The 26,763-nt window shown below is 39.7% G+C and overlaps 1 protein-coding gene across 1 annotated transcript in view; it reads right to left on the bottom strand.

Annotated features, from left to right (window-relative positions):
- NUP62CL (nucleoporin 62 C-terminal like) overlaps positions 1 to 25,817 on the bottom strand; it is a 57,106-nt gene extending 31,289 nt beyond the window's left edge. Inside the window, exons 1-5 of the mRNA XM_059678649.1 lie at positions 25,742 to 25,817; positions 21,322 to 21,472; positions 2,314 to 2,464; positions 2,014 to 2,063; positions 1,740 to 1,874 (exon numbers count right to left, since the gene is read on the bottom strand). Coding sequence (XP_059534632.1) covers positions 1,740 to 1,874; positions 2,014 to 2,063; positions 2,314 to 2,464; positions 21,322 to 21,472; positions 25,742 to 25,817 — 563 coding nt within the window. The remainder of the gene's footprint in view (positions 1 to 1,739; positions 1,875 to 2,013; positions 2,064 to 2,313; positions 2,465 to 21,321; positions 21,473 to 25,741) is intronic.
- Positions 25,818 to 26,763: the final 946 nt, after the last annotated feature.

Below are 26,763 nucleotides of genomic sequence, written 5' to 3'. Positions count from 1 at the left end.
ACCCTTTTATTATATAGGATGCTCCATCATCCAACAAAAGATGTTTTGAGAAGTAATACAATAATCAAAGGAAGATAAATTTGCTAAGTTCACAAAAAATTAATTAGTTGACTATTTTAAGATTTCCATCCAAACTATTTACACACACACACACATACACACACACACACACACACACACACACACACACCTTAGTCAACATGTTTATGAGAATGAAAGTGACCAGAGGGTTTTTCAACCTTGATTCTAGTACAGACTCTATCAAATTATAAATCTAACTACATAAAAGCAATTGGAAAAAAAACCCACTAATGTTTCAATTATTTCTTCAAACTATAGTTAGGATCTCTTGGCCAAAATTATAACTCTGTATGTTTCAAAGAAAAAATGACAGAATGGGTAGAATCACACGCCAACAAAAGATTCACAAAAACTGAAATACAAAAGCAGAAACAGAATAAGGGTCCATACAGATTAGCTGCACATTTAACAAACCTACAAAAATATTAATTTCAAAACTCTTAAAAATAAGCTTAGTCTTACCTCACTAATAAGCCATTGACAAAATAAGTCCAATTTAATCTCAATCTAGTTTACATAGAACATTCATACAAATTCTCCTAAGAACACTATATAATTTGGCTTAATTTTCTCTCAGTTCTAGAGGGATAAGTTACTGTGGGAACATTGGAAATATACCAATCGAAGGCATAGCCTGCACTGCACACAAATGAAATATATCCAGCACAAGACAAATAAAATATATGCAGCCCAAGACATTGACAAAACCATTCAATTTTTAAAGTTATGCAGTTTGCCCCCAGATTAACAAATTGCCTTTAAAATAGCAAATACTTTATCACTGAAGTAATTGCATGAACATTAGTTTTAAGAGTCAATATAGATAACCAGAGGAAAGGGGGTGGGGGCAGAAAAGGGGTGGGGGATAAATGGTGATGAAAAGAGGGGGTGCACAGACAATACAATATACAGATGATTTATTATGGAATTATACACCTGAAACTTATATAATTTTGTTAACCAATATCACCCCAATAAATTCAATTAAAAAGTAAAAAAGGAAGTCAATATAAATAGCAGACCATAAATATCCTACAATACTATGACAACACAGCCATAAAATTTAAGAACAAAGTTGACAAATATAAAAACTTTACAGTGATCATATATAAGCTTGAAATTTTTAAATTTTGAGAATATGTTTATTAAAGTTGGGGACAGTGAAACAAGGAAGGGCTTAGGATAGAAGAAGCAACAGGAGAGAGACTAGTCAGGGCTTTGGCTCACTGGAAAGTCAGAGAAAAGGGGGCCTTTTAGGTTCAGGGGGTTAGCCCAGCACAAGCTGCTGCTGCCCATTGCTCCCTTGATTGCAAGTCTCCTGGGGGGGTCCTTTAGCGTTTAGGAGATGCATGCCTGTGCAGGAAGAGGAGAGGGAAGGAAAAGACACAGGCATGCTACCAGGAGGGAGAGCATGCACCAAGCTTGAAATGAGTAAGTCTATAAAATGCTGTAAAACAAAATTGTCAGAATGATTAATTTATTTTCAAGAATCCTAAACAGTCAATAACAACAACAACAACAACAACAAATAGTAAAATAAACTGATAAATGGCAACCACAAGCTGTCCTACCAATTTTTATTCCTGACCTTTCAATTATTTTTCTCTTTTTAAGTAGCCAAGTCCTGCCCCATTCCTTATCTTTACTCAGTTACTTACATCCTCTTATGCTCCTCGTCTTCATACTTCTGATAAACAGAACTACTCTGGTCCTTCAAAGACTCCTCTAAAGGGATCCAGGGATCTTCTATTTCCTTCTGCTGCGACAGGAGAAAATCCAATTCATTTTCTAGCCTGGAAAAAAATTAGTCAACAGAAGGGCTGGTGAAAGGAATTTGTGAGTGACAAAGTAAGTTGTAATCAACTACAATTAGGATAAAACACTAAAAAGATAGATCTTTAACCTGTCAACCTAGGGAATGTAAGATTCTACCTTTTTCTATCCAATTTCACTTTTTCCACTTCTCCATGTGAAACAGTAATCTATAAAGGAAAATAAGAATAATGTCAGTATTTGAATTTATATTGTAATTTTAAAGCAGTATTAATTTTCTTTATACGCTTCAAATATGAAAGTGTTCCTAATTCAGGGCACTTATTATCTAAGAAAAAATATTTTTAAGTTGATAACATATTGGAACAGAAAATGAACCACTAAACACAGGTCTATTCGCTTGTGTTCATCTGAAAATACTTGTCTAATGCAGGTAGATTAATGAGAATATCTTCTAACCTTTTCACCATTCTCAATCAATGTATGGTTCCAAGCATTGACCTGGGTGGTCTGATGAAGAGAGTGCTTCTCTTGATCCTCTAATTCAAGGTTCCATTTATTTATCAGATTGTCCAGCTGATGATATGTCATCACAGGAGTTATGATCGGACTAAAAAAAAAAAAGAATGCAGTATGACCATACTTTTAAAAAGAATGATCTTAAATGGATAACATAGAGGATTTAGTGAGGAAAATAGTACACGAGAAATTTCTCAGGCCTTCTCCCCACAAAAAACCATAACTGGTAAAGATTATTTTAAAAACAACTATTCAAAGTGTATGGAAATTGCCCTAACCGGTTTGGCTCAGTGGATAGAGCGTCAGCCTGTGGACTGAAGGGTCCCAGGTTCGATTCCAGTCAAGGGCATGTACCTTGGTTGCGGGCACATCCTCAGTAGGAGGCATGCAGGAGGCAGCTGATCTATGTTTCTCCCTCATTGATGTTTCTAACTCTCTATCCCTCTCCCTTCCTCTCTGTAAAAAAAATCAATAAAATACATTTAAAAAACAAAGTGTATGGGAATTATCCTAAGGAAATACAGTAAATGCATATTTATTCCAAAAATCTACTAAATCTCATTAAAAATGGCTAAAGTTCTTCCACCTCAGCTCAGCATGATATATCCATTCTGCATCAGTGTAGCCAAAGAGATCGGACTCACTCAAGGTGATCCATTCCAGGTCTAAACAGTATCTTCAAAACTGAGTAGGCACCTGGTCTTACATCCTTCACTAGGCAGAGAACCAAGCAACATTTCCATTCCCTTACCAGATGATATAAAAAAGGCTGAGTAGGTAGCCGATCTTTGATCCTCTGATGAGTGGAACCAGACTATGTTCTGATTTCTCTGCTTGGGCAAGTGTCAGCAGGGTAGGTTGGAGAGATAATTACCAATTCCATGCCCAGCAGAGGCAGGCAATGTTCACTTTTCCTACCAGGCTACTGTCATCTCAGTACAGTGACAGACTGAACCAAAATTCCCACCCAGCAGCAACCAAGGCTCAATAAGGTAGAGCGAGACAGCATTAAGTACTGTTAGTCTTCAACCTTTGTCTTCAGTGTCAGTGGGACCCAGTGGGGATCTAACCTCTATATCCACCAGGCATCATTGAGACAGAAAGAGATAATGAAATTATGGGCTAGTAAGGACTCGAATTCCTACCACCCTTGATGTCAGTAAGGCGCACTGGAAAGCTTAACCTCCACACCCACTAGAAAAACCAAGACTCAATGAAGCAGGGCTAGTTAGCACTCTATCCCCCTTCTCCCAGAGCCTGTGTTAGTGAGGCCCAGTAGAGAGCTGAGCTTCCATATCAACCCAGCATCAATGAGACTGAATAAAGCAATATGAGGCAGAGTAGTTGACATTCTGCTTCCTTCCTCCTCTTGTGTAGGTAAGACTCAGTAGGAAGCTGAAATTCTGCCTCTACTCTGCAACCACTAAGCAGTATGAGTTAGTTATCCACTTTCCCTTATACTGAGCACCTGGGGGCTGAGCTGGGAGCTAAGCTTATATTCCCACTTAGAGGCAATAAAGTGGTATGGCACACAAAGCCCCTCTTACATGGGGAAGTAGTCAGCAGGGCAGTGGTGGAGCTAAACATCTACCATTCATCTGCATGGAGGCACTCTGAGTCAGTGATCCACTTTTGCTGGGATGGTATGAGCAGGATATGATGGGAAGCTGAACATGCAAACGCACCCAACCCTTGCACTACACCTCAACAAAAGGACTGCCTGATGAAAAAAAAGATTTAAATAGGACCCAGATTCTCCCAACATAACAGACAAAATGTCCAGAATAGAATTGAAAGTTACCTATCATATCAAGAACCAGGAAAATCTCAACTCACAAGAGAAAAGACAATCTACCAATGCCAACATTGAGAGGTATCAGACATTGGGATTATCTAAAAAGAATTTCAGAGCAACCATCAAAAAATGCTCTAACAGCAATTATAAATTGTCTGGAAACAAATGAAAAATCTCATCAAAGAAATAAAAGTTATGAAAAGTAACCAAATGGAAATTATAGAACTAAAAAATAAAATAACTGAAAAAGCTCACATGAAGTGTTTTACACTAGGGGGATGACAGAGAATAGAATCAGTGAGCTTGAAGCTAGATCAACAGAATTTACAGAGCAGTAGAGAGGAAATAGGTACAAAAAGTGAAAATAAATCTCAAGGACTCTGGGGGACAGTAATAAAAGAGGTGACATTCATAACATTAGAGGATGATACATTAGAGAGGATAACAGAGAATGGAATTGAAAATGTTATCTGAAAAATAAAGGTTTAAAACTTCACAAATTTGGCAAAAGATATAAACTATTCAAGGAACTGAGCAAATCCCAAATAGAATAGTACACACAATATTTAATTTCTGAAGACAAAAGATAAAGAAAAAAAATTTAAAAAGCAGATCTAAAAATACAATGAAGCAACAGCATCTAATTATCATTTATAGTTCACTTTTCCCAACAGCATAAAACACAACTTTCAGATACACATGGAATATTCACTAAGAAAGACCATATCCTCATTCATAAAACAAACCTGAACAAATACAAAATAAAAGAAATCACATAGAATATGTTCTCCAACCATAATGGAATCAAACTAGAAATCAACCAAGAAAAATCTCCAAACACTTGGAAATTAAACAACACAATGCTAAATAATCTATGGGTCAAAGAGGAATTCATAAAAGAAATTTTGAAAGTACAGTTAACCCTTGAACAACTTTGGGGGTTAGGGACACCAACACCTCATGCAGTTAAAAATCTGTAAATAACTTTGTTCTTTTTCAATTATAGTTGATAGTTAATATTATTTTATATTAGTTTCGAGTGGAACATCCATGTTTAAGTTTTGACTCCCCAAAACTTAACTACTAATAGCCTACTGCTGACCCGAAGCCTAACCAATAACATAGTCAATTAACACATATTTTGTATATGTATTATATACTGTATTCTTACAATAAAGTAAGCTAGAGAAAAGAAAATGTTATTAAGAAAATCATAAAGAAGAGAAAATACATTTACAGTTTTTATTTTTTTAAATCTGTATATAAGTGGACCCATGAAGTTCAAACCTAGATTGTTCAAGGGTTAACTATACATAGAATTGAAGGAAAATGAAAATACAGCATAACTAGTCCAGCCAGTGTTGCTCAGTGGTTGAGCATCGACCCATAAACCAGGAGGACATGGTTCCATTCCCAGTTAGGGCACATGCCTGAGTTGTGGGCTCAATCTCCAGTAGGGGAAGTGCAGGAGGCAGCCAATTTGATGATTCTCATCATTGATGTTTCACTCTCTTTCTCTGCCTCTCCCTTCCTCTTTTTGAAATCAATAAAAACATATTTTTAAAAAAGAAAATACAACAAAACTAAATATGTACACAGCTAATGCAGTATTGAGAAGAATATTTATAGTATTAAATGTTTACATTAGAAAAAAGAAATATCACAAATCAATAATCAAAGTTCATACCTCAAACAACTAGAAAAAAAAGAGAAAAATGAACCCAACATAGCAAAAAGAAAAGAAATAATGATGAGTAGAATAAAATTGAAAATAAAAACAATAGAGACTAGTCAATAAAACAAACTTATTTCTTTGGGAAAATATCAATAAAATTGATATAAGAAAGGTACAAACCACCAATATCAGAGGTAAAATGGAAATATCCCTACAGATATTAAAAGGACAAAAAGGGAATAATGCAAACAAATTTATACTCATAAATTTGATAACGTAGAAGAAACAGAATTATTCCTTAAAAACCACACACTACTAAAATACATCAAAGATGAAACAGATAACCTAAATTGTCCTAGAACCAATATATAAATTGATTTGTAATTTAAAAGCTTCCAAAATTAATATCCAGGCTTAGAGGTTTCATTGGAGAAATCTGCCAAACTTTAATGAATTAACACCGATTTTAAACAATTTCTTCTATAAAACAGAAGAGAAAAGAATAGTTCCAGATCATTTTATGAAACCAGTATTATCTGGATATCAAAACCAGAGATAGAATAAAAAAGATAGAAAACAAAACTACAGAAATATATCTCTCATGATTTTAGATACAACAGTCCTCAAGCAAAATACTAGAAACTGAATCCAAAAATATATATAAAAAAATAAATACTGAGTGGTATTTATTCTACATATGTAAGGCTGGTTCAATATTTGAAAAACAATCAATGTGATTCACTATACTATCAAGCTAAGGAAGAAAAATCTTTTTTTTTTATTGCTTAAAGTATTACAAAGGGTATTACATATGTATCCATTTTATCCCCCCGCCCTAGACAGTCCCCTAGCCTCCCCTATCACCCAGTGTCTTATGTCCATTGGTTATGCTTATATGCATGCATACAAGTCCTTTAGTTGATCTCTTACCCCCCTACCTCCTGCCCCCCAACCCTCCCCGGCCTTCCCGCTGCAGTTTGACAATCTGTTTGAGGCAGCTCTGCCTCTCTATCTATTATTGTTCAAAAGTTTATAATGGTCTCTATTGTCCATGAATGAGTGAGATCATGTGGTATTTATCCTTTATTGACTGGCTTGTTTCACTTAGCATAATGCTCTCCAGTTCCATCCATGGCGTTGCAAATGGTAAGAGTTCCTTCCTTTTTACAGCAGCATAGTATTCCATCGTGTAGATGTACCACAGTTTTCTAATCCATTCATCTACTGATGGGCACTTAGGCTGTTTCCAGATCTTAGCTATGGTGAATTGTGCTGCTATGAACATAGGGGTGGATATATCCTTTCTAATTGGTGTTTCTGGTTTCTTGGGATATATTCCTAGAAGTGGGATCACAGGGTCAAATGGGAGTTCCATTTTCAGTTTTTTAAGGAAACTCCATACTGTCTTCCATAGTGGCTGCACCAGTCTGCTTTCCCACCAGCAGTGCACAAGTGTTCCTTTTTCTCCACATCCTCTCCAGCACTTGTCGTTTGTTGATTTGTTGATGATAGCCAGTCTGACAGGTGTGAGATGGTACCTCATTGCTGTTTTGATTTGCATCTCTCGGATGATTAGTGACTTTGAGCATGTTTTCATATGTCTCTTGGCTTTCTGGATGTCCTCTTTTGAAAGGTGTCTATTTAGGTCCTTTGCCCATTTTTTTATTGGATTGTTTATCTTTCTTTTGTTAAGTTGTATGAGTTCCCTATAAATTTTGGAGATTAGGCCCTTATCAGATATGTCATTGGCAAATATGTTTTCCCACACAGTGGGTTTTCTCGTTGTTTTGTTGATGGTTTCTTTTGCTGTGCAGAAGCTTTTTATTTTGATGTAGTCCCATTTGTTCATTTTTTCTTTAGTTTCAAGTGCCCTAGGAGCTGTATCAGTGAAGAAATTGCTTCGGCATATGTCTGAGATTTTGTTGCCTTTGGATTCTTCTAGAATTTTTATGGTTTCCTGTCGTACATTTAAGTCCTTTATCCATTTTGAGTTTATTTTTGTGTATGGTGTAAGTTGGTGGTCTAGTTTCATTTTCTTGCATATATCTGTCCAATTTTCCCAGCACCATTTATTGAAGAGACTATCTTGGCTCCATTGTATGTTCTTGCCTCCTTTGTCAAATATTAATTGAGCATATTGGTTCGGGCCGATTTCTGGGCTCTCTATTCTATTCCATTGATCTATATGCCTATTCTTGTGCCAGTACCAGGCAGTTTTGAGAACAGTGGCTTTGTAATACAACTTGATATCTGGTATTGAGATCCCACCTACTTTGTTCTTTTTCAGGATTGCTGCAGCTATTCGGGGTCTTTTTTTATTCCAGATGAATTTTTGGAGAGTTCGTTCTAGATCTCTGAAGTATGCCGTTGGTATTTTAATGGGAAGTGCGTTGAATTTATAGATTGCTTTGGGTAGTATGGACATTTTAATGATGTTGATTCTACCAATCCATGAACACGGTATGTTCTTCCATCTGTTTATGTCTTCCTCTATATCTTTTTTCAACGTCCTGTAGTTTTCTGAGTAGAGGTCTTTTACCTCTTTAGTTAAGTTTATTCCTAGGTAGCTTAATTTTTTTGGTGCAATGCTAAACGGGATTGTTTTTATAATCTCTCTTTCTGAAAGTTCACTATTGGTGTATAGAAATGCCTCAGATTTCTTGGGGTTAATTTTGTATCCTGCTACATTGCCAAATTCATGTATTAAGTCTAGTAGCTTTTTGATGGAATCTCTAGGGTTTTGTATGTATAATATCATGTCGTCTGCAAATAAGGACAGTTTTACTTCCTCTTTTCCAATTTGGATGCCTTTTAATTCTTCTTCTTGCCGAATTGCAATGGCTAACACTTCCAGTACTATGTTGAACAGGAGTGGTGAGAGGGGAAAAATCTTTTTTAAAATATACTTTTTTTGATTTCAGAGAGAGGAAAGGAGAGGGAGAGAGAGAGATAGAAACATCAATGATGTTGCCTCCTACATGCCCCCTACTGGGGATTGAGCCTGGAACCCAGGCCTGTGTCCTAGCCAGGACTTAAACCATGACCTATGGTTGGTGGACCAATGCTCAACCACCGAGCTACACTAATAGGGCAAGAAGAAAAATCTTAAATGATCATATCAATTAAAGCAAAAAAAGCATTTAACACAAATATGTCGGTTGAGAATGGTGCACAGCAATTCAATGGAGGAAGATAGCTTTTGAACAAATGATGATGGAAAAATCGAACATCCCTACATTAAAAAAAGAAGGAATCTCAATAAAACTCACACCTTATAACAAAATTAACTCAAAGTAGATCATGACATTAAATGTAAAATGTAAAACTATAACTAGAGTTAGACAAAGAGTTCTTATATTTCATATTAATAGAATAATCCATTAAAGGAAAATTTGGTAAATTTCACCTCATCAATTTAAATTTTTTGACAAAACACCATGTTGAAAATATAAAAAGACAAGTTAAAGAGTTAGAGAAAATATTTATAAACCACATATCTGATAAAGAACTGGTATTGAGAATACATAAAACTGTTAAAACTTAGTAAAAAACACAAATTCAAGTAGAAAAAGGACAAAGTACATGAACAGACACTTCACCAAAGAAGATATGCTGATGGAAGATAAGCACATGCAAATGTTCAATATCATGGCTTTTATTTTTAAAGGTCACATCACATTTTCCAAGGGATTAAAATGCCTTCAAGAACATGAAATAAATTGAAACCATTTCCTGGTTATCAGATACTCTATATACTTAATTCTACAATCTACTTTTTACATTTCCTATATCATGGACTTCCTTCCAAGTCAGAAACTATATTTTCTTTCTTTTTTTAATCTTTATTGTTGATAGTATTAGAGGTGTTCCCCCATTTCACCCCCATGTCCCTCTCCACCCGGTACCCGCTGCATCTCAGGCCTTCAAAACACAACTGTGTGTCCATAAATGAGATCTTTGGGTAATCACTTCCCGCCACCTCCTCCTCCTTTCCCTCTGAGGTTTGGCAGTTTGTTCCATCCTTCCATGCCTATGATTCTATTTTATTCACAAGTTTGTTTTGTTCATTAGATTTCTTGTTTATTTATTTATATATATTTTTAATTTTGTTTTATTGCTTAAAGTATTACAAAGAACATTATATATGTCTCATTTCCCGCCCCCCTTGACATTCCCCAAGCCCCCCTACCCCCCCTTCCAGTGTCTTCTGTCCATTGGTTATGCTTATATGCATGCATACAAGTCCTTCAGTTGATCTCTTATGCCCCTCCCACCCCCCAACCCTCCCCAGACTTCCCGCTGTAGTTTGACAGTGTGTTCAATGCTGCTCTGCCTCTGTGTCTATTTTTGTTCATCAGTTTATAATGGTATTTATTATCCATAAATGAGTGAGATCATGTGGTATTTTTCCTTCATTGACTGGCTTATTTCACTTAGCATCATGCTCTCCAGTCCCATCCATGCTGTTGCAAATGGTAAGAATGCCTTCTTTTTTACAGCAGCATAGTATTCCATTGTGTAGATGTACCACAGTTTTCTAATCCATTCATCTGCTGATGGGCACTTAGGCTGTTTCCAGATCTTCGCTATGGTAAATTGTGCTGCTATGAACATAGGGATGCATATATCCTTTCTGATTGGTGTTTCTGGTTACTTGGGATATATTCCTAGAAGTGGGATCACTGGGTCAAATGGGAGTTTCATTTTTAACTTTTTGAGGAAACTCCATACTGTCTTCCATAGTGGCTGCACCAGTCTGCAATCTCACCAGCAGTGCACGTGTTCCATTTTCTCCGCATCCTCTCCAGCACTTGTCGTTTGTTGGTTTGTTGATGATAGCCATTCTGACCGGTGTGAGATGATACCTCATTGTTGTTTTGATTTGAATCTCTTGGATGATTAGGGACTTTGAGCATGTTTTCATATGTCTCTTGGCTTTCTGAATGTTCTCTTTTGAAAAGTGTCTATTTAGGTCCTCTGTCCATTTTTTTTTTATTGGATTGTTTATCTTCCTTTTGTTAAGTTGTATGAGTTTCCTATAAATGCTGGAGATTAAACACTTATCGGGGATAACATTGGCAAATATGTTCTCCCATGCAGTGGGCTTTCTCCTTGTTTTGTTGGTTTCTTTTGCTGTGCAGAAGCTTTTTATTTTGATGTAGTCCCATTTGTTTATTTTCTCTTTAGTTTCCAATGCCCTAGGAGCTGTATCAGTGAAGAAATTGCTTCAGGATATGTCTGAAATTCTGTTGCCTTTGGATTCCTCTAGTATTTTTATGGTTTTCTGTCTTACATTTAAGTCTTTAATCCATTTTGAGTTTATTTTTGTGTATGGTAGAAGTTGGTGGTCTAGTTTCATTTTTCTGCATGTATCTGTCCAATTTTCCCAGTACCATTAATTGAAGAGACTGTCTTAACTCCGTTGTATGTTCTTGGCTCCTCTGTCAAATATTACTTGAGCATATTGGTTTGGGTCGATTTCTGGGTTCTCTATTCTATGCCATTGATCCATATGTCTGTTCTTGTGCCGGTACCAGGCAGTTTTGAGAACAGTGGCTTTGTAATACAGCTTGATACCACGTATTGAGATCCCACCTACTTTGTTCTTTCTCAGGATCGCTGCAGCTATTCGGGGTCTTTTTTTATTCCAGATGAATTTTTGGAGAGTTCGTTATAGATCTGTGAAGTATGCCGTTGGTATTTTAATGGGAAGTGCATTGAATTTATAGATTTCTTTGGGTAGTATAGACATTTTAATGATGTTGATTCTACCAATCCATGAACACGGTATGTTCTTCCATCTGTTTATCTCTTCCTCTATCTCTTTTTTTAACATCCCGTAGTTTTCTAATAAGAGGTCTTTTACCTCCTTAGGTTTATTCCTAGGTATCTTAATTTTTTTGGTGTGATGGTAAATGGGATTGCTTTTTTAGTCTCTCTTTCTGTAAGTTCACTATTGGTGTATAGAAATGCCATAGATTTCTTGGCGTTGATTTTGTATCCTGCTACATTGCTGAATTTATTTATTAAGTCTAATAGTTTTTTGATGGAGTCTTTAGGGTTTTTTATGTACAATATCATGTCATCTGCGAATAAGGACAGTTTTACTTCCTCTTCTCCAATTTGGGTGCCTTTTATTTCTTCTTCTTGTCTAATCGCAATGGCTAATATTTCCAGTACTATGTTGAACAGGAGTGGTGAGAGTGAGCATCCCTGTCTTGTTTCTGTTCTTAAGGGAAATGGTTTTAGTTTTTGCCCATTGAGTATGATGTTGGCTGTGGGTTTGTCATATATGGCTTTTATTATGTTGAGGTATAATCCTTCTATTCCCACCTTGCTGAGAGTTTTCATCAAAAATGGGTGTTGGATTTTCTCAAATGCTTTTTCTGCATCAATTGATATGACTATGTGGTTTTTTTCTTTCAATTTGTTTATGTGATGTATCACGTCTTTTGATTTGCGGATATTGTACCATCCTTGCATCCCTGGGATAAATCCTACTTGGTCATGGTGTATGATCTTTCTGATGTACTGCTGGATCCTATTTGCTAAGATTTTGTTGAGGATTTTGTCATCTATGTTCATGAGGGATATTGGCCTGTAATTCTCTTTCATTGTGTTGTCTTTATCTGGTTTTGGTATTAGGGTGATGCTGGCTTCATAGAATGAGCTTGGAAGTGTTCCTTCCTCTTGAATTTTTTGGAATAGTCTGAGGAGGATATGTTTTAGTTCTTCCTTGAATGTTTGGTAAAACTCCCCTGTGAAGCCGTCTGGTCCTGGGCTTTTGTTTGCTGGAAGCTTTTTGATGACTGCTTCAATTTCTTCCATAGTTATTGGCCTATTGAGATTTGTAGATTCTTCCTGATTGAGTTTTGGATGGTTGTATTTTTCTAGGAATATGTTTATTTCCTCCAGGTTGTCTAGTTTGTTGGAGTAGAGTTGTTCATAGTATTTTTTAACAATCATTTGTATTTCTGTGAGGTCTGTTGTTATTTCGCCTCTGTCACTTCTGATTTTGTTTATTTGGGTCCTCTCTCTTTGCTTCTTGGTGGGCCTGGCTAGAGGTTCATCAACCTTGTCTATCCTTTCAAAGAACAAGCTCTTGGTTTCATTGATTTTATGTATTGTTTTTTTGGTCTCTATGTCATTTATTTCCGCTCTGATCTTTATTATCTCCTTCCTTCTGCTCACTCTGGGCTTTTCTTGTAGTTCTCTTTCTAATTCTTTGAGTTGTAGAGTTAGATGATTTACTATCATTTTTTCTTACTTTTTGAGGTAGTCCTGTAGAGCTATAAACTTCCATCTCAAGACTGCTTTCATTGTGTCCCATAGGTTTTGGATTGTTGTGTTTTCATTGTCATTAGTTTCCAGGATGTTTTTAATTTCTTCTTTGATCTCATTGGTAACCCAATCAATATTAAATAACATGCTATTCAGCTTCCAAGTGTTTGAGTGTTTTGAATTGTTTTTATTGTAGTTTATTTCTAATACTAGGGGCCCGGTGCACGAAATTCGTGCACTGTGTGTGTGTGTGTGTGTGTGTGTGTGTGTGTGTGTGAGGGGAGTGTCCCTCAGCCCAGCCTACCCCCTCTCACATACTGGGAGCCCTCTGGCGTTGACCCCCATCACCCTCCAATCGCAGGATCGGCCCCTCATTTCCCCCCATCACTGGTTCTGCCCCCAGCCCAGGCCTGATGCCTCGGCCAGAGGCGTAGACCCCCATCACCCTCTGATCGCCTGATCGGCCCCTTGCCCAGGCCTGACGCCTCCGCCAGAGGTGTCAGGCTTGGACAGGGGACCCCTATCTCCCCCTGATCACTGGCTCTGGCCCCCGCCCAGGCCTGAGGCCTCTGGCCCAGGAATCATGCCTGGGCAGGGGACCCCCATCTCCCTCTGATCGCTGGCTCCACCCCCCGCCCAAGCCTTACGCCTCTGACCCAGGCTTCAGGCCTGGGCAAGGGGACCATCATATCCCCCCAATCCCCGGCTCCGCCCCCCACCCAGGCCTGATGCCTCGGCCAGAGGAGTTGACCCTCATCACCCTCCGATCACCAATCACCGGATCGGCCCCTTGACCAGGCCTGAGGCCTCTGGCAGAGGTGTCAGGCCTGGGCAGGGGACCCCCAGCTCCCCGCGTTGCAGGCTCCACCCCTGCCCAGGCCTAATGCCTCTGGCTGAGGCGTCCGGCTCGGGCAGCGGGGACCTGCAGCTGCAGCGGCCCCGCGATCGTGGGCTTCGCTTTAGGCCTAGGCAAGGGACCCCCAGCTCCCAGGACTGCCAGCTTCAACCGTGCCCAGCTCCCATCGCTCGCTCCACCCCTACTTCCTGCTATCACTGGCCAGGGCAGCAAAGGCGCCTGATTCTCCAATCATGGCTGGGGGGCAGGGCCAAGGCGGCCCCAGGGCCGCCTTGGCCCTGCCCCCCAGCTCTTAGCTCCCCCTGGGTTTCCGATCACTGTCAGTGGCAGGGGGCTTCTTCCTGCTTTCCCTTTCGCCTCCCTGCATTGTGCCTACATATGCAAATTAACCACCATCTTGTTGGCAGTTAACTGCCAATCTTAGTTGGCAGTTAATTTGCATATAGCCCTGATTAGCCAATGAAAAGGGTATTGTTGTACGCCAATTACCATTTTTCTCTTTTATTAGATAGGATTATGCCATTGTGTTCTGAGAAGATCCTTGGTATGATTTCAATCTTCTTTAATTTGGGGAGACTTTGCTTGTGACCCAATATGGGGTCTATTTTTGAAAATGTCCCATGTGCACTTGAGAAGAACGTATATTCTGCGGCTTTGGGGTAAAATGTTCTTAACATGTCAATTAAGTCCATCTGATCTAATGAGTCATTTAGGATTGCTGTTTCTTTGTTGATTTTTTTGTCTAGAGGATTTATCCAGTGATGTCAGTGGTGTATTAAAGTCTCCTACTATGATTGTATTGTTGTTGATCTCTCCCTTGATACCTTCCAGGAGTTTTTTTTTTTTTATGTATTTGGGTGCTCCTACATTGGGTGCATATATGTTTATCAAGGTTATATCCTCTTGTTGTATTGATCCCTTTAGTACTATGAAGTGGCCTTCCTTATCTCTTGTTATGGCCTTCACTTTGATGTCTATTTTGTCCGATATAAGAATTGCTACCCCAGCTTTTTTTTCATTTCCATTTGCTTGAAATATATTTTTCTATCCCTTCACTTTCAGTCTGTGTGAGTCCCTTCTAATGAGGTGGGTCTCTTGTTGACAGGAAATGTATGGGTCATGTTTTTTTATCCATTCAGTCACTCAATGTCTTTTGATTGGAGCATTTAGTCCATTTACATTTAAAGTTATTATTGAAAGGTACTTGTTTGTAGCCATTTCTATTTTTGTACCTGTTTTCTTTCTTAGCTTTTTATTTCTTCTTTTTACACCAGTCCCTTTAGCATTTCTTGCATTGCTGGCTTGGTGGTGATAAACTCCCTTAACCTTTTTTTTATCTGTGAAGCTTCTTATTTCCCCTTCAATTTTGAATGATAGCCTTGCTGGATAGAGTATTCTTGGATTCAGTCCTTTGCTTTGCATCACTTTGTAAATTTCCATCCATTCTTTTCTGGCCTGATATGTTTCTGTTGAGAAATCATTTGATAATCTAATGGGAGATCCCTTGTATGTAACTTTCCATCTCTCTCTTGCAGCCTTTAAGATTCTCTCTTTGTCCTGAACATTTGCCATCGTTATTATGATGTGTCTTGGTGTGGGTCTTTTAGGGTTCATCTTGTTTGGGACTCTCTGTGCTTGTGTGACTTTTTTCTTCCCCACATCAGGGAAGTTTTCAGACAATATTTCTTCAAATAGGTTTTCTAAGCCTTGTTCCTCTTCCTGTTGTTCTGGCACCCCTATTATCTGTATGTTGTTTTGTTTCATGTTGTCCCATAGCTCCCTTAGGCTCTCCTCCTGTCTTTTAATTTTTTTCTCCAATTGCAGTTCAGTTTGGGTTTTTTTTGCTTCCCTGTCTTCTAATTCGCTAATTCGGTCCTCCGCTTCTCCTAGTCTACTGTTGAAACTTTCCATGGTGTTTTTTTTTTTTTTTATTGCAGCTATATCACTCTTCATTTCTTCTTGATTCTTACATAAGTTGTTGATTTTTTCATACATTTCTTGATTCTTGCATAAGTTGTTGATTTTTTTCCTCCATCCGGTTTATGCGCTCTAGGACCCTTATTCTGAATTCTTTTTCTGACATATTGCATGCCTTTGTTTTACTCAGCCACTTTCCTGGTGATTCATCCTTTTCTTTCCTTTGGGCTTTTCTGTTGTCTACCCATTTTTGGTCTCACCAACTGATCTAGATGTTGAGTTGTGCAGGGGCTGCTCCTTGGGTGGCAATGGTTCCTCGGGCTGCAGTTTCCCCTCAAGTGGTCGCCGTAGTGGCTGCTCCTCAGTTGGCAGTTGCTCCTCTAGTGGGTGCTGATCACAGCAGTGGTGTCTCCTCTGGCTGGTAGGTGAGGCTGCTCGCCCAGCTGCTGTTCCTTGGACAGAGGTGGGCGGATCACGAGGCTGCTGATCTTCAGGTGGGGGTGGACTGAGCACGGCTGCTGCTCCTTGGACAGAAGGGGCCTGTTCACATGGCTTCTGCTCCTTGGATGTGCATGGACTGCTCACGTGGCTGCTGCTCCTTGGATCGGGGCTGGCTGCATGCTGCTGCTGTTCCTCAGATGGGGTGGGCTGCTTGTGAGGCTACCGCTCTTTTGACAGGAGCAGGTTGCTTACATGGCTACTCCTACGGGTGCAGGCTGCTCGCGCAGCTGCTTCTCCTCAGATGGGAGATGGGCTGCTTGTGTGGCTGCTGCTCCTCGGGCAGGAGTGAGCTGCACGTGTGGCTGCTGCTCCTCAGATGGGGTCGGGATGATCACCCAGCTGCTGCTCTTTGGACAGGTGCAGACTGCGTGTGGCTGCTGCTCCTTGGATGGGGGATGGGCTGCTTGTGTGGCTGCTTCTCTTCGGTTGGGAGAGAGCTTCACGTGTGTCTGCTGCCCTTCGGATGGGGACAGGCTGCTCACGCAGCTGCTGCTTGTCGGACAGGTGCAGGGTGCGTTTGTCTGCTGCTCCTCAGACTAGTGTCGACTGTGCAGGGCTGCCGCTCCTCAGATGTGGGTGGTCTGCTCGTGTGGCTGCTGCTCCTTGGACTGGGGGAAGCTGCTCAGGAAGCTACTGCTCCTTGAATGCGAGCAGGCTGCTTGCAGCGATGCTGTTCCTCGTATGGGTATGGGTTGCTCACACCACTGCTGCTCCTCGTATGGGGGAAGGCTGCTAGTGCAGTTGCTGCTCCTTGGATGGGGGCAGGTTTCTCGCACACCTACTGCTCCTCAGACAGGAGGAGGATGTCGGCTGCGCAGCTGCTGCTTCTCAGATGGGGGCAGGCTGCGTGGGGCTGCCGCTCCACAATCATGGGCAGGCTGCTCGTGTGGCTGCTGTTCCTCAGACAGGGCAGGATGCTCACGTGGTTGCTGCTCCTCGGATGAGGGAGCAGGCCGCTCACACAGCTAACAGCTGCTGCTCCTTGGACAGGGGCAGGCCACGTGAGGTTTCTGCTCTTAGGCCTGGGGCAGGCTGCTTGTGGGGCTGCTGCTCCTTGGACAGGATTGGGCTGCTCACATGTCTTCTGCTTGCGTGGTTGCAGTGCCCTGGGTTAAGGTGTTGGGCTGGTCAGAGGGGAGCACGCTTCAGAACTCACAGGAGCCTGCGCCCAGGGTGGCTGGAGACTGGTTGACCGTGGGACCACAGCCGAAGTAGCAGGTCCCTGGCAGGTGTGTCTGTAGAGTCCCAGGTGTTATCTGAGGGCACCCTGGGTGGGGGTGAGGCCTGGCTCCCAGTTACAGCAGCTCTCCCCTTATAAACGCTAGGCTTCTGGGGATGAGTCGGCCTACTGGAACTGCTTACATGGTAGCAGAGGCTGCCTAGTTAGGCGAGCCCATTTAGCCTGACCCCGAAGGCCCTGCAGGATCTATCTGTGCCTCACTCACATACACACACACACATCCCACCTGACCACACACTCCTTTTTTGGCCCCTCACTGACTCTTGCTCTTTCCCTCACTGCCGCCTTCTTCCTGCCTCTGTAGTTGGGTCTTGGGTGTTATTGACCCATTTGTGGATGGAGTTTCCTCTCCAGGTGCCTGGTTATGAGGCTCACTCTCTACCATCTGGCCAGACAGGATAAAATTCACCTTGACAAGACTCAACACAAAGGGACCAAAGCACAAATGTACTCACGACAACAATAACCCTACTATATGTGACCACCTGAGAAAAGAGAATTAGGGGCGAGAAAAGACAGCATAAATGATATCAAAGAGAGCGAAAAAGATAAGAGAGAAAAGAAGAAGGAAGAAAAGGAGATTATATATGTATGGGGAAAACACCACAGAACCAATACATAAACAGACAAACAAACAATAATAATAATAATAAAATTAAAGAAAAAAGAAAAAAAAATACAAACACCAAACCCCCAGCAAAGAGGGTGAATATGGGGAGGATCTCAGTTCAGTATAGAGGAAGTAGAGAGGGGATGGGTGGATAAGAGGAAAGAGAATGAGAAAAAACAATAAATTTACAAAAAATTTGATTTCAAAAATAGTACAAAAATAGCAAATAAAAATAAAATAAAATAGAGTGATGGAAAAATAATGTGAAAAGAAATAGAAAATAAAGCAACAAACAAAAATAGGAAAAAAATAAAAAAAGAGATAACAAAGTAATAAAAACGAAATAAAATAAAATAAAAATGAAAAAGTGAAGTGTTCCTTTGGCTGGCTTAAGATCCCAGTCTTCTGTACTGTAGTGTTTCTCAGGATCCGAGTGCTGAAACTGAAAGTCTCTAGTCCAGCCCCTTTGTGCTCTCGGGGGGCACTATTTAGGTTTTTGTTTTTTAATCCTTTGTACCATTCAGGGTGGAATCTGGGTGTGGCTGTATTAGTTGCCTGGATACTGGAGGGGAGGGGCTATCTCTTCAGGGCAAAATGGCTGCCCAGGTCCCAGGCTCAGGCATGACTCAGCACCATACTTGCTGCCACTACTCCTGAATACCCCTCTTTCCCCAGATTCCACAATTCCGCACCTTCTTCCATGCTCCAGCCATAGGTAAGTTTCTGTATCTGAAAGGTCCTATGAACTAGTTAGGCTCTATGAAGCAGGGCACAAGCCACAGAGGCCGGAGAGGCTGCACCTCTGCACACTCCTCTCCTGCCGGCACTCTTCAGCCTTTCCTGACTATGGACCCAGATCTAGAATCCCCTGCGAGGGGGGAAAGGCTGCGCCTCTGCCCGCTACTTTGCCGGCACTCCTCAGCCTTTCCTGACTGTGGACCCAGATCTAGAATCCCCTGGCGACCAGCAGTTCTGCTCACCGTTTTTTCCACTGTGCCCGTCCCAAGGGACACGGCCCAAGCCCATGACCTGTGGATTCCCTCTGATCCTCAGGGCTCAGAATTCTAGCCGATTATCCTTCCCAGAGCCTTGACTTTACCTTTCTCCGGGAGTCCTCTGCCTTTCCCTGCTGCAAACCGTCTCCCAGCTGAATCTCCTCTGCCAAGTCGGGCTGGATGTTACTGGTTTCGGCTGCTCACTCTATCTGCTCTGGGACAAGGCACAGGACACATCAGTCTATACTGCCACCATTTTGTCTCTCTCCTCTTGTTCATTTATTTTTATTTTTAGATTCAATTGTTGATAGATATGTATTTGTTGCCACTTTATAGAACCTATATTTTCTACATTATTTTGTTTTTGTGTTGTTTTTATTTCTTTCTTTCTTTTTTCTACATTATTTTAAATGGCTGCATAACATTCCATAATAAAGATGTAATTTTCTTTAATTTAATGCTTTAAATAGTCAATTCACTCTCTGTTTAAAAAATCAGAAGAAAAAAATTGCACACAGTGAAAAAAATGTTCAACATCATTATTCAGCAGGAAAATATAAATTCAAACCACAATAAGATATCTTTATATCTATTAGAAGGTTTAAAATAAAAAAATAATGACAACAACAAATCCTGGCAAGAATGTGTGCAAACTGAATCCCTCATACATTGCTGTTGGACATGTAATATGGCACAGCTATTCTGAAAATGAACTTGGCAGTTTCTTAAAAAAAAATAAACATGCACCTCCCATCCTACCTATCAACTATACTCCTGGGCATTTATCTCAGAGAAATAGACTAGGTTTACAAAAAAGTGTGCACAATGATCATTAAAGTTTTATTCATAATTGTCTCAAGTTGGAACCAACCTAGATGTCCATTAATAGGTGAACAGTTATACAAACCATGGTACATCCACAATACCATGGAATACTACTGAGAAATAAAAAAAGAACAAGTTATTGATATATGTGACAACTTTATCTCAAGGAATTATGCCTATTGAAAGAAACTAATATCTAAACATCGAATACTGTGTATGATTCCATTTGAATAGCATTTCTAAAAATGTCAAGATTACAGAAATGGAGAACAGATTAATTGTTGCCCAAGGTCGGGGAAAGGAGGATTGTGAGTGTGGCTATAAAGGGGTAACAGGAGGGATCCTTGTGGTGATGGAACTGTTCTGTTATCTTGACTGTATCAATGTCAATATCCTACATGTGATATTGTACTAGAGAGTTATTATTGGAGGAAACTGGGTAGAAAGATACAAATTTTTTTGTATTATTTCTTAGAGGTACATGTGTATCTACTATTATCTCAAAATAAAAAGTTAATAAAAAAACAAGGACAATTAGGAATATGACATAGACTGTAAGAATACAGGCGTTGGAGTTTGACTGCTTGAATTTTATTTTATTTTATTTTTTTTAAATATATTTTATTGGTTTTTTACAGAGAGGAAGGGAGAGGAATAGAGAGAAACATTGATGAGAGAGAAACATCGATCAGCCACCTCCTGCACACCCCCTACTGGGGATGTGCCCACAACCAAGGTACATGCCCTTGACCGGAATCGAACCTGGGACCCTTCAGTCTGCAGGCCAATCCTCTATCCACTGAGCCAAACCAGCCAGGGCGACTGCTTGAATTTTAATCTTGGCTCAACCATTACCAAATGTGTGATCAGGAACAGATTGTAAAATCTCTATGTGCTCCAGTTTTCTCATCTATAAAATGGAAACAAAAATAGTGCCTATCTCATAAGGTTACTGTGAGGATTAAATATGATATTTATAAAGCATTGTCAAATTACTAAACATATAGTAATTATACAATTAATGTAAGCTATTATTACTAATAGCAATAATTTTATTATAATGGCATTCAAGGACAAAAGTATCCTGTTAGTTGTTCAACTTCCTAAACTACAAAAATCCTTTCTCTAATATTTTCTTCAACTCTTGAATCATTTACTTAATTTTCAAACACTATTCCAAAGCTGCACAAACAAATTACACCTGTACATGATAAATAAAATTAAACTCACACATTTTCAAATAACAGGCTTACTTAACAGTCGAAGTTAAAGGTATAGAAGCCAAACCGACTGCAATAGTGTACTTAATCCCAATTGATATCGGTGGTTTTCGACTGAAGGTAAATTTACTAGTGGTTGTGGTGGTGGTGGTAGTGGTGGTGATGGTAGTTGTTGATGGTGTAGCTGGAAAATAAAATGTATAATGTCAGTAGGAAATGAGAAACTTTTATTTAGTCCTTGATGATTCAGGACAAAAACTATAATAGAAGCATATTTCTTGGTGTGTGTGTGTGTTTGTGTGTGTGTGTGTGTGTGTGTGTGTGTTTCCCCCCAAACTCCCAAAGTCTTGACTCTTTTTAAAAATGTTTTCATTGATTTCAGAGAAAGAGGGAGAAATATCAATGTGAAAGAGAAATGAGAGAGAAATATCCATTGGCTGCCTCCTACAGGACCTCTACTGTGGATCAAGCCTGCTCACTATTGGGGATCAAGCCCGCAACCCAGGCATCTGCCCTGACCAGGAATCAAACCTGCAACCCTTTTGGTGCATGGGATGATGCCCAACCAGCTAAGCCACACCAGCCATGGCTATAGAAGCATTTTTGAAAAATGTGAATTGAACTCAAAGTTGTATGCACTTAAATTCAATGTTGTAATATGAAGTGATATATGGCAGGCTAGGTATTTGGATTAACCTTCCCACTGAAAACTAAAACCCCTGGATAAATATATAGAAAAAGAAAATTTACAATCAACCATATCTATGACCATTAAAGAAATTGAATTAATCCTCAAAACTCTTCCCATAAAGAAAACTTCAGACTCAGATGACCTCACTAGTAAGTTCTACTAAATTTTCAAAGAAAGAAGACTTGCAATCGTACATAAACTTTATGTACATTATCTATCTTTGCATACTTACATGAATACATCTGTGTAATTAATTTCTAGAAATGATATTGCTGAAGCAAATGGCCAGTATGCTCTAAACGTTAATATATCTTGGCATATTGCCCTATGAAAAAGATTTGCCAATTTACATTCCTATCAATAGGAAGGGGTACTTATTGATACCCTTACATCATAGCCCATACAAGGCATACATCTTTGCCAATCTGATAGATAAAATCTTCTCACAGTTTTGTCTACAGCACAGACCTCTCACCTATGTATCTTCTTCTATTACATCTTTTCTAGATTGCCCTGTCCAATGTAGATGAAATCCTCAGTATACATCATGACCTAACTCAAAATTTTCCTTCCCCCTGTTTATTGACCACTTATCATCGAATCATCGTTATCTCTTGGTTTCCTGAACTTTTATAACACTTTTGCTTTTTCCTAAACACTAAACACCTAAAGAACAATGCTCCGCCCACAGGTGTGGCTCCTTATGGGCTTGATTCCCAATACAGGATGTATAGCAGGGGTCCTCAAACTTTTTAAACAGGGGGCCAGTTCACTGTCCCTCAGACCGTTGGAGGGCCGGACTATAGTTTAAAAAAAAAAAAACAAACTATGGGAACCAAGATGGCGGCATAGGTTAACGCCGGAGTTTGCTGCTTTGAACAACTACTTCAAAAGTGAAACCAAAAAACGGAAGGGACATCACCCAGAACCACAGGAACGCTGGCTGAGTGGAAGTCCTACAACTAGGAGGAAAGAGAAAAGCACACGGACACTCAGAGGAGGCGCAGTGGTGAAGTCAAATTCTGAGGTGCGGAGTGCGTGGAGCGGGCTGGCGGCGGAGGGCGCGGTTGGCGTTTTCAATCGGGAGGGAGTCGCAGATTCTGAGCTCCAGATCCGGGCGAGTCTTTAGGGACCCAGACTCAAATGGGAGAAGCGGGACTGTCTGGCTTCGGTCAGAGCGAGTGCGGCTTTCTCTCCGAGCTTTGCAGCGGGTGCTGGGACTCAGAGAGGCAGAGCCCCTGGGGACAGGACTGAGAGCCGCCATAACTGCTCTCTCTGGCCCACCCTGTTGATCCTGTGCGACCCGCCCCGCCCAAGCCCTGCACAGAGGCATTTGCCGGATAGCCTCAGGCAAAGGGTAGATTAGCACCGCCCTAGAGGACAGAAGTTCTCTCACTGCTGACACAGCTGATTCTCATAGCCACTTGGCCTGGAGGTCAAACCCTCCCTGGAATTAGCTACAACAATCAAGATTTCACTATAAGACTTCGAACAAAGACCACTAGGGGGTGCACCAAGGAAGCATAACAAAATGCGGAGACAAAGAAACAGGACAAAATTGTCAATGGAAGATATAGAGTTCAGAACCACACTTTTAAGGTCTCTCAAGAACTGTTTAGAAGCTGCCGATAAACTTAATGAGATCTACACGAAAACTAATAAGACCCTCGATCTTATATTGGGGAACCAACTAGAAATTAAGCATACACGGACTGAAATAACGAATATTATACAGACGCCCGACAGCAGACCAGAGGAGCACAAGAATCAAGTCAATGATTTGAAATGCGAGGAAGCAAAAAACATCCAACCGGAAAAGCAAAATGAAAAAAGAATCCAAAAATGCGAGGATAGTGTAAGGAGCCTCTGGGACAGCTTCAAGCGTACCAACATCAGAATTATAGGGGTGCCAGAAGATGAGAGAGACCAAGATATTGAAAACCTATTTGAAGAAATAATGACAGAAAACTTCCCCCACCTGGTGAAAGAAATGGACTTACAGGTCCAAGAAGCGCGGAGAACCCCAAACAAAAGGAATCCAAAGAGGACCACACCAAGACACATCATAATTAAAATGCCAAGAGCAAAAGATAAAGAGAGAATCTTAAAAACAGCAAGAGAAAGAAACTCAGTTACCTACAAGGGAATACCCATACGACTGTCAGCTGATTTCTCAACAGAAACTTTGCAGGCCAGAAGGGAGTGGCAAGAAATATTCAAAGTGATGAATACCAAGAACCTACAACCAAGATTACTTTATCCAGCAAAGCTATCATTCAGAATTGAAGGTCAGATAAAGAGCTTCACAGATAAGGAAAAGCTAAAGGAGTTCATCACCACCAAACCAGGATTATATGAAATGCTGAAAGGTATCCTTTAAGAAGAGGAAGAGGAAGAAAAAGGTAAAGATACAAATTATGAACAACAAATATGCATCTATCAACAAGTGAATCTAAGAATCAAGTGAATAAATAATCTGATGAACAGAATGAACTGTTGATTATAATAGAATCAGGGACATAGAAAGGGAATGGACTGACTATTCTTGGGGGGGAAAGGGGGGTGGGAGATGTGGGAAGAGACTGGACAAAAATCGTGCACCTATGGATGAGGACAGTGGGTGGGGAGTGAGGGCGGAGGGTGGGGCGGGAACTGGGAGGAGGGGAGTTATGGAGGGGAAAAAAAAGAGGAACAAATGTAATAATCTGAACAATAAAGATTTAATTAAAAAAAAAAAACAAACTATGAACAAATTCCTATGCACACTGCACATATCTTATTTTGAAGTAAAAAAACAAAACGGGAACAAATGCAATATTTGTATTTGTATGTGGCCCGCGGGCCGTAGTTTGAGGACCCCTGATGTATAGGAAGCAGCTAATTGATGATGTTTCTCTCTCATTGATGTTTCTATCTCTCTACCTCTCTCCCTTCCTCTCTCTAAAAATCAATTAAAAACATATTTAAAAAATAAAAGTATTCAGAACACTGTGGCTGGGGAAACTGGAAATGTTTTCTTCTTTTTGGTTCCCTGTATTTTTCAAATGTTATAGTTAAATGCTGCTTCTATAACAAAAATGTTTTAAAATATACTATAACATTAACCTTGATTTACCCATTAGCAATATTTTCAGGTTAACAGATGCACTAGATAATGCCAACATGGCCTGACTATTCTAAGGGAAACTGGCCTACTCTAGTCTTGCTGAGGGCTCAGGCCCATATTTTATTCCATCAACTCTGTCCTTTGATCCTGGTTCACAGTTGACTGGGACAAGGATGAACATCTATGGTAAAGTACAGGAAGTCATCCTATGCGCTACCGGCAGCCTATGAGAAGGTGTGGCATAAAGAGATGTAGCCAAAAAGGGATAAGATGGGTCAGAATCTTATCTCCAAAAATTCAGAACTATAGAAACAACCAGACTATATGTAGAAATATGGAAATATTTCCAGAAATACAGCATGCAAAGCATTAGACTTTAGCAGAAATTTGGAAATATTTGCAAAAGTGTAGAAAGAATCAGTCCTATAAGTAGAGGGAGTTGAAAGGACTGTTAGAGGAAGAACATGAAGTAGAATTAAGGGGCCATGAACAAGTAAAAATTAAGAATAAAACAGTAAGGCAGAAAAAGTGGTAAGAAAACCAATGGGAAGTTATAAAAAAGACAAAGGACAGTAACTGAATTATGTTCATGCAATATTAGATTCAGGAGGTCCCTAAGGCTGCCTTTAGAACACCTTGAAGTGCCACGATCATACCTGTATTAGATTTCCACAAGATTCCATTTCCCTTTTGGCCATAAGGATCCTTACAATAATTTCCCCCATTCTTCATGTTAGTCTTTGGGAGGATGGAATGAGTGCCACAGGGGAAGACCATGCCCAATCATAAAGGTTCCTTGTGATTACCTAAATCAAAAACACTGGAGACACTACAGATTGGATCCTATGTGGCATTCTTTATAGCAGGGGTCCTCAAACTACAGCCCGCAGGCCACATGCAAATACAAATATTGTATTTGTTCCCGTTTTGTTCTTTTACTTCAAAATAAGATATGTGCAGTGTGCATAGGAATTTGTTCATAATTTTTTTTTAAACTATAGTCCAGCCCTCCAACAGTCTGAGGGACAGTGAACTGGCCCCCTGTTTAAAAAGTTTGAGGACCCCTGCTATGTCATCGTCTTCTTCATCTGCGAATAATAATCTTATATAAAAAAATCCTTCCCCAGAAATGCTGAAAAATTAATGACATGATTAAAGAGACCCTCCCTTTAATAATTAAATTATCCAAACACTGGGTAACTACCACATTCAAACACAAGAACAATTAAGGAAAAATGTGTCTTGTACCTGAAACTATTATAATATGGTATACCAATTATATTGAAGTTAACAATTTTAAATAACAAAACAAAAAATGAAACATTATAAAGGAGCTTATCTTTACCCAAAGAAAATTTTTTAAAGTAATCTAAATTAATAAAAAAATTCAGTCTACACACAGACAAAAAAAGTAATCTATATTTATTGAGGTGATCACTGTGTAAGTTATATAAGTGTCTAATCACTATTGTACTGAAGCCAATATAATATTTTATGTCAACTATAATAGAAAAATAAAAACATTTAAAATAAAAAATATAAAAATTAAGAAATTTTCTATAGAAAAAAAAGTAATCTGCGTTTCTTGACATGGACAGATATCCAAAGAGGAAAGGCAAATTATAAGATTGTGTGTGTATTCCATATTTGTAAAACAAATACATTTAATGTATCTTTG

This window comes from Myotis daubentonii, chromosome X (assembly GCF_963259705.1).
Source record: "Myotis daubentonii chromosome X, mMyoDau2.1, whole genome shotgun sequence".
Lineage (NCBI taxonomy): Eukaryota > Metazoa > Chordata > Mammalia > Chiroptera > Vespertilionidae > Myotis > Myotis daubentonii.
Note: the sequence above shows the minus strand (reverse complement) of the source record. Positions and strands in the feature narration are given on the sequence as shown.